The sequence below is a fragment of the Ixodes scapularis genome, unplaced genomic scaffold (assembly GCF_016920785.2).
Source record: "Ixodes scapularis isolate PalLabHiFi unplaced genomic scaffold, ASM1692078v2 PGA_scaffold13__105_contigs__length_92229423, whole genome shotgun sequence".
In the NCBI taxonomy this organism is placed as follows: Eukaryota; Metazoa; Arthropoda; class Arachnida; order Ixodida; family Ixodidae; genus Ixodes; species Ixodes scapularis.
In genome coordinates this window covers 62,103,417-62,117,730 of record NW_024609839.1, presented here as the reverse complement: position 1 = coordinate 62,117,730, position 14,314 = coordinate 62,103,417, and the positions used below count along the sequence as shown (strand labels likewise).

Here is a 14,314-nt window from a genome sequence, read left to right as displayed (position 1 = left end):
TGGAAGGGAGCGGCTTCTACCGTAGAATACCGCACTTCCGCCCATTCCACGTTAAGCGCCCACACCCATATTTGTAAGATCTGAGGAAATAAACTCAGACCATTTATAGGTAAAACTGATGACCGGACAAGCGCCCATTCCCTGTTTTATCACGATTATCTCTAAATTTTGAGTGGGCGCTTGCCCGGTATTTTACGGTAAGTCCTAAGGCCGAAAACGTGTCAATCGACGAGAATCGAAACACCAGTTAGTTTCCTTCTCTCTTATCTTTCCTGGTTATTGCAGATACAACTATGGCAACTTGTTGAAGGCTACAAATATACATCTGACACTTGTTTTTAAATGTTCACGAGTTGGGTTTAACCGAAATTTGGATTTCAGAAAAAACAATTTAGGAGATGTAGGTGGGACGCTACAATCCCTACAGCACTACTCGTAAGGCGATATCTCGAATGAACGGCCGTATTTTTGGAAAAAGAGGTCGAGATTGAACCATGCCGACGAGGCGCGTGACGTAACGATATCTCATTTCCTCCTGTCTTCCCTTCGCTCCCTCAAGGCTGCGAGGTGGAGAAGATGCGAGGCCGTTCCCTCTCCTTCTTGGAGGAACACGACGTGAACATTTCTGTCAAATGCGCCTCCTTTTCTTGAAAAATACGGTCATCCGTTAGGAATATTGCTGTATGAGTGATGTTTTGGTGTTTGTAGCATCTCGTTGCACGCTTTTGCTGCGTGTTCTGTGGAATCCAGATTTAGGTTCAGCATCCCTTTAAGCATGGTTACGTCTACGACTCCTGCCCTCGTGGATTCTAAACTTCCTTTCTCGCCCACTCGTTTCTTACAGAAAATGAGATGACATATTCTGGGATGCCTTTGGACCTCTTTTTGAGAGCAAGGTTTTCGCGATCTGGCATAAGCTATAGCGTTCGACCCTGTGCAGGTTTGGTTTAAGGTCTGTTTTTGCATAGACCCCAGCTCTAATGCAGTGCTATTGACAAGGTGCTAACTTTGCGCCGACAGCGTTGCATATGCCAACATGCTGCCCTGACGTCGCACCATTCTCAGTAAAGCTTCTGCGCATGTGTTGTGCACGCGCAGTCTCCATGTCCGATCTGGGCAAACGGTGACTTGTTTCTAGACTTGCACAGATAGTGCGGAGCTAACCAAGCTCTGAAGCAGCACTGCCTTTACTCGTAATGTCGGTTCCTCGGAATCCTTTTAGATTAGCAAACTGCGTCATTTTTCGTTCGGCCAGTTAGTTGGGGAGTATGCTCTGTGAGGGACGTTGGCCGAAACTTAGTTCGTTGCCCATCTGTTTTACCGCGTCCTTTCAGGTCGCGGTGTGCAACTTGGCGTCGATTGCGCTGAACCGCTTCGTGCACGAAGGAAGCTTCGACTTCCAGAAGCTCCGCGAGGTCAGTCAGGTGATCACCAAGAACCTCAACCGCATCATCGACATCAACTTCTACCCCATCCCCGAGGTCAGTGTTTGCGGCATTCGGGCGCATTTCAGGCTAATGTATGGTGCACATTTGGGTTGTAATCTGCGACAGGTTAGGAGTCCAAGAGAGGCTCCACCTCCAGAACATGTGGCCGACGAGGAGGAGCATTTCCTCGGTTAGCTAGGTCGGCTCGGAAGTCTTGGGGTGGGTGCTTGATATCAGACTTGTGCCTGTTACTCTAGAAAAGTAATTAATTACAATTGCAATTACTTAACTTAAAATGTAACTAATTACTGTTACAAATTACTCGGAGTAAAAAGTAGTAAATTAATTCCTTTGTTACCTTACTTTATTACTTTTGCGTTACTCCAAAAAACTCGCAAAAGGCATGCTATGTCTACTGCGTGTTTCTGGGTTGGACAAAAGGCACTCAGTAGAATTTGTCAAATATGTTTACGTTAACTGTAAGAGGTGAGTCTGCAAAATATAAATGACTTAAACTGGTGTTTGAGATACATGGGTCCTGCGCTAATCAACCGAGACAGAGTTACATCACATGAACATACAACGAATACATTTGGGCATTGCCCTTACTACTGCTGGTGGAGGCACACAGACCCATTAAAATAATCCCTAATTCAGCATCGGCAAACTGCAAGACACTGTTCCCCTATGCTCATACTGGCTGCCCCATGTTGCTAAAGAGCAATTTTTCCTCATGTAAATGCTTTAAGGCCCGTTCACACTCTTGCGACCTCTTAAGCCTGGGTTCCTTAAAACTTCTTAAACCAGAGAACACACTGGCGCCATCTATTGGGAAGCAGTGTAAACTTGGCGGTCCGGCATATTTTTTTTTTATTTCTCGCGCATTATCTTTTCTTTTTTGGCTCGAAAAACCTTTGTCAATGTTATAAACGAGCCTTTCTATGGGTATTACGCACATTTGACCTCGGAAATCCCGCAAAACCTTCGCTTTTGTGAAATGCAGTTCTAGGGTCACCGCATAGATGGCGCCACAATGTCAGTGTGTTTCCTCATTCTAGAAACATTTAAGAAGTTGTAAGAGATCTCGTCTCTCTCAGTCGTACTCGGTCGCAAGAGTGTGAATGGGCCTTTAGTAGTGAGAAAAAAATGCTCTACTTGCTTTCGGATACGCTTCGAAGACTGCTGCTTGATGAAGGTTGCTGTCCGACCAAATGACATATTTTTTCTTGATCACCAAATTGAAATGTTAATGCACCAAGTCACAGCGGAATTGAGTTCCGTTAAGAAATTATCAAAAAGTATCATCATCAGTAATCAGCACGCGCCCTCGTCTCGCTCGTTTACAGCCGTTCTCGCCTGTCTCAACTTGAGCATCCATGTCAGCCACTGCTTATTCACTGCTTCTCTTTCCCTAAAGTTTCGGTCTAACTTCCCGCATGCACAGTCTGCTAACGAGAATTCCAACCGGCCCCAACTGGAACTTCCTCCAACATTCTCGTTTCTAAGAATGGGGCTTTTAAATCTGAAGCCGTTTCGGCTATGCTCTCCTGCCTGCTCATTGTTTGCCGTGGAAAGTGACGAGGGTTTTTAGCCAATCTCAGTTTAAACTGGCAGCAGAGTTTGCAGTACAATTTTGCTGTTACAATAAAGCGCCTGTGTCTCATCGCCGACGTATCTTCTGCTTATAAACTTAGTGGGAAGTCACGTGGCACAAAGCGCATAACTGATTGGCCTGCAGTGTTTAGCTTCTGCAACGCTTAGGCATGAACGGGGGCCTGGCCCCACGCTCTTCTTTGTTTCTTTGCAGAACAGGTGCACTTAGGTGGAAACAATCAACGACAAAAACAACACAGACAGGGGAGGGGGTGGGTTATCATCTAAGCCCATTCTCATTTCGGCCTTCTCAAAAGGACCATTCTCAATTGGGCCCGCCGCATCTGGTCTGTTCTTGTTACATCCTTCGCGTCCCATCTTCCAAGAAAAAAAAAAGATCAAATGGGGGCACTTCTAGGTGATGGGTAATGGCTTGGTCACCGCTTATGGCCAAGGAAGCTTCTTCGAATCTGTCCCTCTCGCCTTCCAACTGTCCTACATGCACGCGCTCACATACAAACCCACACATGCTTTGGTCCCCCGGTTTGGCTAATAGTTCCTGGAATACGTCCGTTCTGCTCTTGAAACATGAAGCGGAGGTCAGGGCTCGCTCGTTGGATTGTCTGGAAGTGGTCGGAGGTGCTGGGCAATAAAACACTAAACTGCGTTTTTGTGTCAAAGGAGGGCTTCTGTGCCTCCCTTCTCCCAGGTTGCGGGAGATGGGAGGCACAGAAGTCCACCATACATCTACGCCGGACTCGCTTCTTGGCGTCCGAAGAGAATGAAGCTGCAGCTTAACATCGGTATGCCGTTCAAGCTGTACTTAGTGTGATGTCAGCAACCAAGAGGAAGTTGCAAGCTTTGCAACCTGTTGCTACACCTGTCACAGCTACAAGTTTTAGTGCAAAGTTTTGTCTCATTCAGTTGGATGTTCGAAACGATCTCCTCTGCAGCCCAGTCTGCAAGCATTGTTTGGGCGCTGGACTGATCATCCAAGAGAGTACCTAGCTTGGATTGGCAACAAAGCTTGAGATAATGTGCCCCTTTTGTGGCATTGTTGCGAATTCTGGGACCTTGTCACACCAGCAAGATTCGATGGCCCTTGAGGTGAATTTTCGAGCTATCATGGCCATAAGGCAGATTGGAAAGGGGTAGACAGCTCTGAACGACTTCTGAGCTGCCGTAAATCTCTAGCACAGAGGTCTTCAGCACAAGACGTTCCAGGACGGACAGCCTACGGCCTACTACGCCAACTGCAACAACGAACATCATTTCCAGTGGTGGGAAGGGCCCATAAGAGCTATCGCTGTAAAAGGCCATTATCTGTCGGACAGCTGCAATGTAGGAGGCACTATAAAAAAACAACTGGAATAATGCATCAGTGGGTGTCTCAGATGTGCTAGTATGGTGCTTAAACTGGACTAACACTTTACTTAGTGGCAGGGATGGTCAAGGAAATTTGAGTCATTAAAAATGAAAGAAAACTAAATAAATAAACCTATATGAATGTTTAAAGGCAGAAATGAATGTTAAATATTTAGGGTTTAGCTAATTTAAGGTTTAAAATTTAAGGTTTAGCTAATTACAACATTACACAACACTTGTAACTAAAAAAACTTGCCAGGCATGTATCAAAGCGCATGGAAACTTGGGCACATTTGTGCTGTACAAAAGACTGATGAGAATGATACGACTAATGCTGACAACATACAGTAGTTGTAACAGAGGACACTAAGCACAATGTGCTTGAAAATGCAATGGAACTTTAACTCAGTTAAACAGACACGAAGCAGGAGACAGATCAGTAATCCTGTCGGTGACAATGTTCACTTAAAGGGCTACTCCACCAATTTTTTCATTGTCTCCGATTTGCTTGAAATTTTGCTAAACTAACCAACAAACATCGCGAAAATAGTACCCCAAATATTAGGTCAAAATATTGTTTTTTCGCGAAGTTATTGAATTTACAGTTTTGGTCTTCACCGTGTTTTTCAAGCTCGAAGTCTCTACTGGCAACAATGAAAAAGTGACGTCAGTGGAAGACAGGGGTTCACTCTTTGGGCTGTAGATTTTGTTTTAAACTGATTCGAAGCAGTTTCATGGTGTCAAATGAATGCTTGGGAAGCTCGCTGCAGCACCCGCGCTCCAGCACGGAACAAATGATTGGCATATTCTATTTTTTGGCTGCTTGCTCGACTGGCAAGCCTGCCTGCCACTGACGTCACGGCCCTGAAAAGCACGCGTATATTTGAATGTTGGTTTTTGCATCATTTTCATTTGCCGATTTCGCAATAACTATTATGAATTTCGCGATTCTAAATAGCATACCGGAGAGAGTAAAGGCCGGGGAGTCAGAAAATATAGTTAGTTGAGGTAGCTCAAAAAATCGGTAGAGTACCCCTTTAAGGATATGGCAAGAGGACCCGTGTTACAATGCAGTTTCTCTCATTCTTTCTGGTATTCCAGTTTGCAGTTTTGAAGTGTGCCACGGCACCGTTTCTTTACGCTCACTTCCTTTTTGCACCACTAGCAGCAGGTCTACTAGAAGGCTGCGTGCCGGGCTTCATTGGAGAGGCTACGTGCCAGCCAGAAGGGTTCCGCGGGCCGGGGTTTGGAGACCCCTGCTCTGAAGGAAGCACTTGTCCCAACTTAGTCTGTTTCGTGTTGCAGGCAGAGAAGTCCAACAAGAGCCATCGCCCCATTGGAATCGGAGTGCAGGGTTTGGCAGACACATTCATCTTGCTGCGGCTGCCCTTCGACTGCGAGAAGGCTCGTCTGCTCAACAAGCAGATCTTCGAGACCATCTACTATGGGGCGCTGGAGGCGAGCTGCGACCTGGCCAAGGAGCTTGGCCCCTATGAGACCTACCCAGGTTGCCCGGTGTCCCAAGGGGTCAGTACGCAATCCCAATATCTAGCGGCCCGTCTGCGTTATTTTTCTGCGTTTTCGTTCTTCTAAGATTCATAATGTCTGCTCACATGGTTCTCTTCATAAAGTCCTGCTCGTAAGGTTTGTCAGGTTCTGACCAGTTTGGTTTATTAAATTTTGTCTACGAGATTTGGGACATAGTGCTCACCGTTCTGCATGACCATAAGGCTCATAGGCTCCGTTCCTTTATGATCTAGATACCTTGGATAGTAATTAGGCCAGCTACCATTTTCTGAATCATTACGAAAACCCCGATACTGGGGCAGGAAAGGGAGAGGACAAATGGTCTTTTTGTTTTAAACCCTAATCTTATAAATGTTTCTTTTTTTTTAAATTTATGTTTAATTTACATCAGCTTGTTTGTCGTTCTTAGATTTTGTTAATTGATTCCACTTTGCGATTGCTTTGTGCTGCTTCAATGAAGTTTGAGTCCCACATAATTTGGAAACAAGATTATGTGGCACGGCTATGCCTGAGCCAATCAAAGTGTTATGATGTCATGAAACACAAAGAGGGCCCCCAGGCCTCGTGTCCCGCAATTACCCGAGATCGGGTCGCACACACTTGCCTGTTCTCGGTACTGCCTGGAGTTCTAAGGGGTTTTTGTCCCCCTCCGGTCCTCCGCTCTATATCTCAATCGATGGGCGAGGAGGTTTCTCCTCGCCCATCCTGGGGCGCCTGCCACGCCATCCAGAGGCTAGGAGAGAAAGCGGCACGTCGGGAGCCGAATTTGAGATCCCTAATCCAAATCGACCCCGCGGCGACACGACTATGTGATCGTGTATGAGGCGAGGCAACTGCATAGCCGCCTCGCGGCAAAGATGCCAGAGTGGTTTGATGGGTGCCCTCTTATAACTTTCAAAATAAAAATGTTTGGACAAAAAACATGCACTATAAACTAATAAAAAAATGGTTCTGAAGCTGCATTTCGCATTGGCATTCTTGCATTTAGCAGTGCTAGCTTCAGCTGTCCTCTCCATCCTATGAATACAACAGGTTCACGCTTTCAGTGTGATAAAAACACAACCCCTCCTCCCTCCAAGAAGCACAAAATTCAAATTTGGGGGTTTTACGTGCCAAACCAACAACGGGCATCTGACACGCCCCAGCGGAGGACTGAGGATTAATTTTGACCACCTGGGGATCTTTTGACGTGCAACCGAAAGCTCGGTTACACAACGCCACAATTAGTATGGTCCAAACTGGAAACCAGAATGGTGGCTTTTGTCGTTGTCCAAAAGTACATTGGCCCATGTACCGAACAAACCTCGACGAGATAAGCGGGAAACTCCCTTTTGTCCAAGATAAAGAAAACTGAGTTGGCCTTTCATTAGGACCACTGACCCTATGCTGCGAAAAGCTTTATTCGTAAAATACCATCTATTTTATACATTTTTATTTAACCATCGTGACCTCGAAATTCTGAGTTCTTCGGATAAATCCAAATTGTGGAAAGTTTTACCCACGAGTTTTATTGGATTTATCTGAAAACACTGAACCCCTAGCTACAGACCAAAACTGTGCTTGACTATTAGTAACACCAAGCACAGCAAATGTTTCAATTTAATAAAGAACAATCTAATTTGATTGAGCAGCCAAGTCGTAGTCTTGTCACTTATGGTTGCCCGCTACTATTTCGGTAGTACCTTGCCATGGCTGTGTTCTCCGTTTGCAGTTGCTACGGTTTAATGCGCAAGAATAGTTAGTATTCGAGCCATTCGTGCAAGTTGACGATTTGGTTTTTCCACATCTGTTCCAGATCCTCCAGTATGACATGTGGGGTGTGACGCCAACAGACATGTGGGATTGGGCTGCTCTCAAGGCAAGGATTGCACAGTGAGTGCTTTGTTTTTGTTATGTGAAGAGATAACCTGATCAAGGAGCTGCCTTTTAGAATGATTGGCATACGCTTAATGAGCCATGCTGACTTGGACTACAACAGTTGCCATGTTTCACAAAAAGCGAAGTTGTACATGTTCGTCGCTTTAAATCACAAGAACAGGGGGAGATTGTACATTTGCGACGGAATAGGTAACTTTGTTCATATTGTTTATTCAAACCTAGAATAAAAAAAAAACTGCTACTACATGCATTGTGGACTTTTGCTGAACAAAATACAGTATAGACCACTTACAACGTAACCGCTTATAGTGCAGGACCGGGTATAACGCGGCTTTTTTAAACCACCGGTTCGCCTCCCATAGAACTCCATGTAATTACATACCGCTTAAAATGCAGGTGCACGAAGGGAAATACCGGTTATAGTTTGGTTTCTGGAACAGCCTGCCGACCGTGCCGACTAACCGGCGCAGCGAGCACGCTTCCCTGTGCGACACTAGATAACGGCACGAGCCGGCCGCAAGCGGCACTCGCGGGGCAAGGAGTTTGCTCAAAGAAGCGGGGAGAAGCGAAGAGAGAACCTTCAGTTGCCATAGCGGCGGAGGGACGCACGCATGTGTCGTTCACGTGCGTGCGTCCCTCCGCTGCGTTGGAAACAACCGCAACGACAGACCAATCGCAGGTCAAGGAGAAGTGTTTGTGCGCGTTGCATGCCGGTCGCGGGCCGGCTGCTTCTATCCGCAAACATGGCGTCGGTTGTGATCGTCGTCGTAGACGGCGTTCATCTCATCGGTCCGCGTAAAAGCGCTATCCTTGACTGTAAATTTTCGTTGTGTGTCGCTATGATAACCCAGCACATACTAGAAGGGAAGATCCACCTACTCGTGCGGCGATGTCATGGCGGCGCTCTCAAGACGGCAGAAACGCCCGTGTCGTCGTATTTGTCTACTTCGACTACAGTGGTGATTTCAAAGCATTTGTTTCCTCGGACATCACCCGGATTTCTTATTTGGTGCATTTCATGCGTGTGCTCAAGTTAAAGGTATTACTGGCGCGTACCGTATAAAGGGTGCGAATTTTCACGCGTTTTCATCTCCGGAGAAAAGTGATTAGGGTTAGCAATCCTGAACGCTCGCAACGTCCATCCGCAACCCGCGACGCCGTTAAAAGGCTGCGCCAGGCAAAAGTCGCTCATTTCTTTCGAAATGTGTGACACACTTGAGACAGAACTGTACTAGTCTGGTGAAATAAAGACTTTCCTCAAACTAAGCTTTATTTTTCATCTAACATAAAATAAATTTTTTTACAAAGGCGAGTTGTCTGATGGCATGTATTTTGGCCTGAAAAATTGATATTTTTGTTATAGCGCTTTCGAAATGTGTGACACACTTGAGACAGAACTGTACTAGTCTGGTGAAATAAAGACTTTCCTCAAACTAAGCTTTATTTTTCATCTAACATAAAATAAATTTTTTTACAAAGGCGAGTTGTCTGATGGCATGTATTTTGGCCTGAAAAATTGATATTTTTGTTATAGCGCGGTACCGCTTATAGCGCGGATTTTCGCGACTCCCACGACATACGTTATATGCGGTCTATACTGTATCTTCAATCTCTGCTTTTAGGCGCCAGTTTCCGGCTTGAGCAGTGTCGGCGTAACCGTAACGCATCAGCGTGACGTGTCGCTGTCAACCATAACTTGCGGCGTATTTGCGTGGTGCATTATGGGACGTTTCCCCATGATGCACTGCACGGGAGGGAGGGGGCGGAAGAGGAGGGAGGAGAAAGAGGGGGAGGAGGCAAGGAGCATGGGAGTAGATAAGGAGTGAGGAGGAGAGGGTATGGATGAGAAGGAGGGGCATATTGTCCCTTCCGTACCCTCCTCTCTTCCTCCTTCAAGAGCTGCACTCTAATTCGGCATTACAGAAAGTTGTAACTATCTTTTCTTTTTTCTTTTTTTTATTAGTCAGCATTAAAGAAGGAGCAAAAAAATCTGAGGTTTTTGTCATTGCTGCTTCCTGATTCAAACCATTGGCCCGTTTTGCTTCCTTCGCTTGCAGGTACGGCGTTCGCAACAGCCTTTTGCTGGCACCCATGCCGACGGCGTCGACAGCACAGATTCTTGGCAACAATGAGTCGATCGAGCCATACACCAGCAACATCTACAGCCGGCGGGTGCTTTCCGGAGAGTTCCAGGTACGTATCGGAACCATTCACACGTGCTGTTGCTGTGCCTACGGGTGTGGTTAGTTTTCACATCATCATAGGACGCGTGGAACGCAGGATTTGGGGAGTGATCGTTTAACTTTTTTTGAAACCCATTCTAGAGTTGCTTCGGAAAGGGAAGAGCATATTGCTGTATTCATTTCCCACTAAATGTAGTGTGAAAAAAGACATCGCGCAACGTCGTGGCATCATGCGATTTTCCAACTTGACACTGTCGCGTCACATGGTGTCACACGGTCCAACATCGCAAGATGTCCATTTCCCTGCGGAGTTTAATGGGGAAATCCGCGGATGCGCTGGCCAGTTTCTTCGCTGGCGGCCATAACCGAACTCGCTGCCATCGAGCACGTGCCTATGGCAAGCTCCCGCAACGCTTCCAACACGCACATTGCACATCGAGATTGTCTTCTTTGGGAGACTGTCAATAAGAACTCGTCCCGAGCATTCGCCGTGAGCAGTCGCCTCAAACATGGCGTCCGGTGAATGCCACCTATTGGTCATGTGATCGCAGGTGGTGAACCAGCACCTCCTCAAGGATCTGACGGACCGCGGGCTGTGGAACGAAGATCTCAAGAACTCCCTCATCGCCAACAACGGATCTGTCCAGGTAACAAGCTACACTTGTAGCGGACGAAGTGAGGATGGCCACAGTCTGCTGCGTCTCTTTACGTTGCGATGGAACGCAACCAACGGGATGTCGGTTTGGGATGATTGGACCTCTACCTAAGACGACACTTTTGCCCACGGTGCGCGGGACGGTCCAATTAACCCCGTCGTCTCAACGGTCCCCAGGAGCTGGACATTCCCGACGACCTGAAGGAGCTGTACCGGACGGTCTGGGAGATTCCTCAGAAGAACATCCTGCAGATGGCCGCAGACCGGGGAGCGTTTGTGGACCAGAGCCAGTCGCTGAACGTGCACATCGCCCAACCCAACTATGGGAAACTCACCAGCATGCACTTCTTCGGCTGGAAGCTGGTACGGCGTACGCTCCATACTTTACGTTTTACCTCAAATTATATTGTATGCTATGCAGAATGACTTGTAAGACGAGCTTTATTGCAACGGAAAGCGGCTGTACACAAATGCGTTTAAATGTTCCGAACGTTCACAGAAGGTGGTGTACTCCATTGATATTTGCGTGTCTTTCGCCGTTTAATTTTTTCACCAGGGCCTCAAGACCGGCATGTACTACCTGAGGACGAAGCCAGCAGCCAGTGCAATCCAATTCACAGTTGACAAGACTGCACTGAGGAAAAAAGAACAGATGAATGCTGTCACCTGTTCTCTCAAAAACAAGGATGAATGTTTGATGTGTAGTGCATGATCACGCACGAGACGGTCCGCTCCAACTTGCGCCAATCCAGTCTGCACTTCGGTCGACTTGTTTCTGTCGTGTCCTTAATATCCTTTTTTGTGCATTTATACTTGCGGACTTCAGTTTCCTTGCCTTTGGACGGAAGTCAATTTTTCTTGTATTGCGGTTGTTTTTATTGTCACCACTGCACTTTTTTAGCTGTGATGCCCACTTAATTTTTTCACTATTTGTAATGGATAATGTGTTTGAACAGTGTTTCTTTACCAGTCTTTGAAATCATTTACCTATTGTGTTTTGTACAGCATCTACTTTAGAGAAGTCACTGCCAGTTGCAGACTGTGATACCTCATATGTTTGATGCCTCAATTGTTTGGTTATATTTTTTAAAGAACAGTCTGCCATAAAGATGCTTTTTTTTTAGTTTTGTAGGTAAACCATTTACGTAGCTCCAAAGGATATCTGAAAACATGTTTGTGACTTTGCAGAAGCAGAGTGAAGTGTGTTCTTGTGCACCCAGAGAAACTTCTACAATTTGTAGAGCAATTGAGTTTTGCGGAGAAGATTGGTGTTGCTGTCGAGTTATTCAGCAGAATATCAATAGACTTTGCAAGTGCACGCCTACTCGGTTTTTAATCTAACTTTTATTTGCTAGAGCATTTAAAGCTTCTATCACCAAAGCCGTGCACCCCATGGCATTTTATACTTTATTTGAAGTCGGTAGCAAAAGTTTGCGGGGCACGGGAAGCCGAAAAGACTGGCTGCACCTCCTGGGGGCGCGTTGCTGCTCTCGGGACTTTTGTGTTCGCAGTCACGTTTTCTTTGCTCGGTTCCACCGGACGCGGCACAGTCACCCATTACGGTGGCGGAGGCAGACACCCGGCACGACTGCCGACATAGCGGCACCTTGCACCGGTCCCGGCTATCTCATGCACATTGGACAAAAGCAAGTAAAAGAGACGCAACTGTAAGCACAAAAGAAGGCGAATTCTTGAAGCATGAATCTTGAGAACGGCCGCGCACCGTCAAAAGGCGCACAACCAGTCATTTCAGCTGGTGCTCTCTCAAACTTTCTGCCGACGGTACTAGTGGAGTATTCGTCTCGTTTTTTATGCGGAGTTTGTGGCTGGAGCATATATAAGGCAAAACCGTGTGCTCTATGGTGCTTTGTAGTTCATGTTTTAATTAAGTACTCTTTTTTTTTTTTTTCTGACGAAATTTGGCTTGGATGTTGGTATTCTGTCGCAACATTCACCTCTATTCGGAACACTGTTTTGGCTTGTTCGAATTTTTAATTGATCACTATAAAGTAGACATGATGCCATGAAGTTCTTGCATCGTTGAAGCAAATTTCTGCAAATAAAAGCAACATTCACTATTAGGTGCTAGCACGAGGAATTGCTTTCAATGTGTTCAGCGAACCTTCTGAACTTTATAAATCCCGTTACTTTCATGTTTTAGCCACACATGTAGAAGAATGTTTTTTTTTTGACCTCATTGGCTGTTACCCACCTGAAACTCTGGAATGGTCAGTTCCAGTATGTGGGTATCCATTCGGTTCTGGGAGTCTTCGACGGTCAGTTGAAAAGTGACAAACGGCGAATTGAGGTTCTTGCACTGGTCGGAAACCGCCGCCACGCCGATCTTCCACCTGACGTCGACCAGCTAGAAAGATTGAATGCACACCTTTATTTTTAGAAATAAAAACTTAATTCGAATTGCAGACAAGAGTCGAAAGAATCCTTGCCTTTCCATACGGACTGAACTCCGACGAACTTGATCCCTGATGGATACATTTTGTCAAACATGGAACACCTTGTTGCTCTACGTTCGCACTACGACGCCTGGACCAAGTCTTCGCCTGGTACATTTACCAACAAATGCATCGAAACTGGTCCTGAATCATCGACGAATTGTGTCTCGGAAGTCGGTTTTCGTGCTGGCGGTGCATTGTACAAATGTTGGCGAAAAAACGAGCGGATGCAAGGATCGTCGTCGCAGCATCCCAACTCGTCTGCTTTGGTTTCCATCAGCTGTGGCAGTTGAGAGACCTGCAGCAGAGCGAGTGTCTGCCAGATCTACTTCCACCACCAGCATCAAACAGACAAACTTTTACGGAGTCATCGGGCGGAAATGGAGAGGCTACTTTTGGGGGCGCGGTAAACGCACCGGTCGGAGACGCGCCAGGCGCCGTAGTTCAAACGAAAGAAGCAGACAGTTTTAGTACCTTCGATTGCAGAAGTTCTTTGAGGACGTCTGCAACACCGGGGTCGAGGAACAGTTGTTGCAGCGTCGTGGACATCGCAGCTTCTTTTAGTCTACTGAAGCTTCTGAAAATGTGCGTACAGTTCAAAGTTTCGCGAACGCCTTCGGTTGACAAGTTGCCGGTACTCACGCCAACATGCAACTGGCGGCTTCAACTGCCTCGTGAAGTTCTCGTGGTGTCAGGTTGCACGACTCCGCTTTCTAGAATGAAGGAATCGGAGCGTTTTATAAAGCAGCGTGAATGAATTCATGGTTTGCTTGTAGCACGAGAATTTACCTCTTCGATATTCTGCGAGCGTGTGGCGTCAGTCGCCGACCTAAGCTGCAAAAAAGGGCCGCAGTTTGTTCACACGTCTTGGTAAGCGGGGAAACTTGGTAGCGATCGGATGATTACCAGAGCCTTCTGCACGTCGACGGGGTACTTCTTCAGCGTCTCGGCAGCGGCTAACAGTCCTGCGTCAAAACCAGGGTTCTTGTTAGCAGCAGTTTTAAGATTGCCGCCCACCTATAAATTGTGCTTTGAACTGTGTCAAGAGCACCGGTCTGCGGACGTACTAGATTACTCCTCCGGTCCCGTAGGACGCCAAAGGCATTCATGATAACAAAATCTTAAAACTAATCTACTGATCTTTCCAAATCTTCAAACTGACACCAACCTTTCCCAACTTTCGACATATCGGCGACGGCAACTAACAGGATAGCGCTAGCGGATTGGATTGGA

The 14,314-nt window shown here is 46.5% G+C and overlaps 2 protein-coding genes across 6 annotated transcripts in view; one reads left to right on the top strand and one right to left on the bottom strand.

The window, feature by feature from the left end:
- LOC8035592 (ribonucleoside-diphosphate reductase large subunit) overlaps window positions 1–12,709 on the top strand; it is a 27,262-nt gene extending 14,553 nt beyond the window's left edge. For all 5 annotated transcript variants that reach the window (XM_029987122.4, XM_040498976.2, XM_042289925.1 and 2 more), the window contains 7 exons: window positions 1,335–1,481; window positions 5,691–5,912; window positions 7,708–7,784; window positions 9,848–9,983; window positions 10,525–10,620; window positions 10,806–10,991; window positions 11,185–12,709. In XM_029987122.4, the coding sequence (XP_029842982.2) occupies window positions 1,335–1,481; window positions 5,691–5,912; window positions 7,708–7,784; window positions 9,848–9,983; window positions 10,525–10,620; window positions 10,806–10,991; window positions 11,185–11,340 (1,020 nt within the window). In that variant the 3' untranslated portion in view covers window positions 11,341–12,709. The remainder of the gene's footprint in view (window positions 1–1,334; window positions 1,482–5,690; window positions 5,913–7,707; window positions 7,785–9,847; window positions 9,984–10,524; window positions 10,621–10,805; window positions 10,992–11,184) is intronic.
- Window positions 12,522–14,314, bottom strand: LOC8035593 (COMM domain-containing protein 6). Its single transcript, XM_002411406.5, has 8 exons — window positions 14,250–14,314; window positions 13,988–14,046; window positions 13,871–13,915; window positions 13,724–13,794; window positions 13,556–13,658; window positions 13,076–13,111; window positions 12,841–12,993; window positions 12,522–12,681 (listed from the first exon to the last, which is right to left on the bottom strand). The coding sequence occupies exons 1-8, from the start codon at window positions 14,266–14,268 to the stop codon at window positions 12,631–12,633; spliced, it is 537 nt and encodes a 178-aa protein (XP_002411451.3). The 5' UTR covers window positions 14,269–14,314; the 3' UTR covers window positions 12,522–12,630.

What these genes read in the sequence shown, in the direction of transcription:
- LOC8035593 (XM_002411406.5), bottom strand. An exon ending in TCGACGTGCAGAAGGCTCTG is followed by an intron (nt 13,916 to 13,987) that starts GTAATCATCCGA and finishes CCTTTTTTGCAG; the next exon opens with CTTAGGTCGGCGACTGACGC. An exon ending in AAGAACTTCTGCAATCGAAG is followed by an intron (nt 13,112 to 13,555) that starts GTACTAAAACTG and finishes TGTATCCATCAG; the next exon opens with GGATCAAGTTCGTCGGAGTT.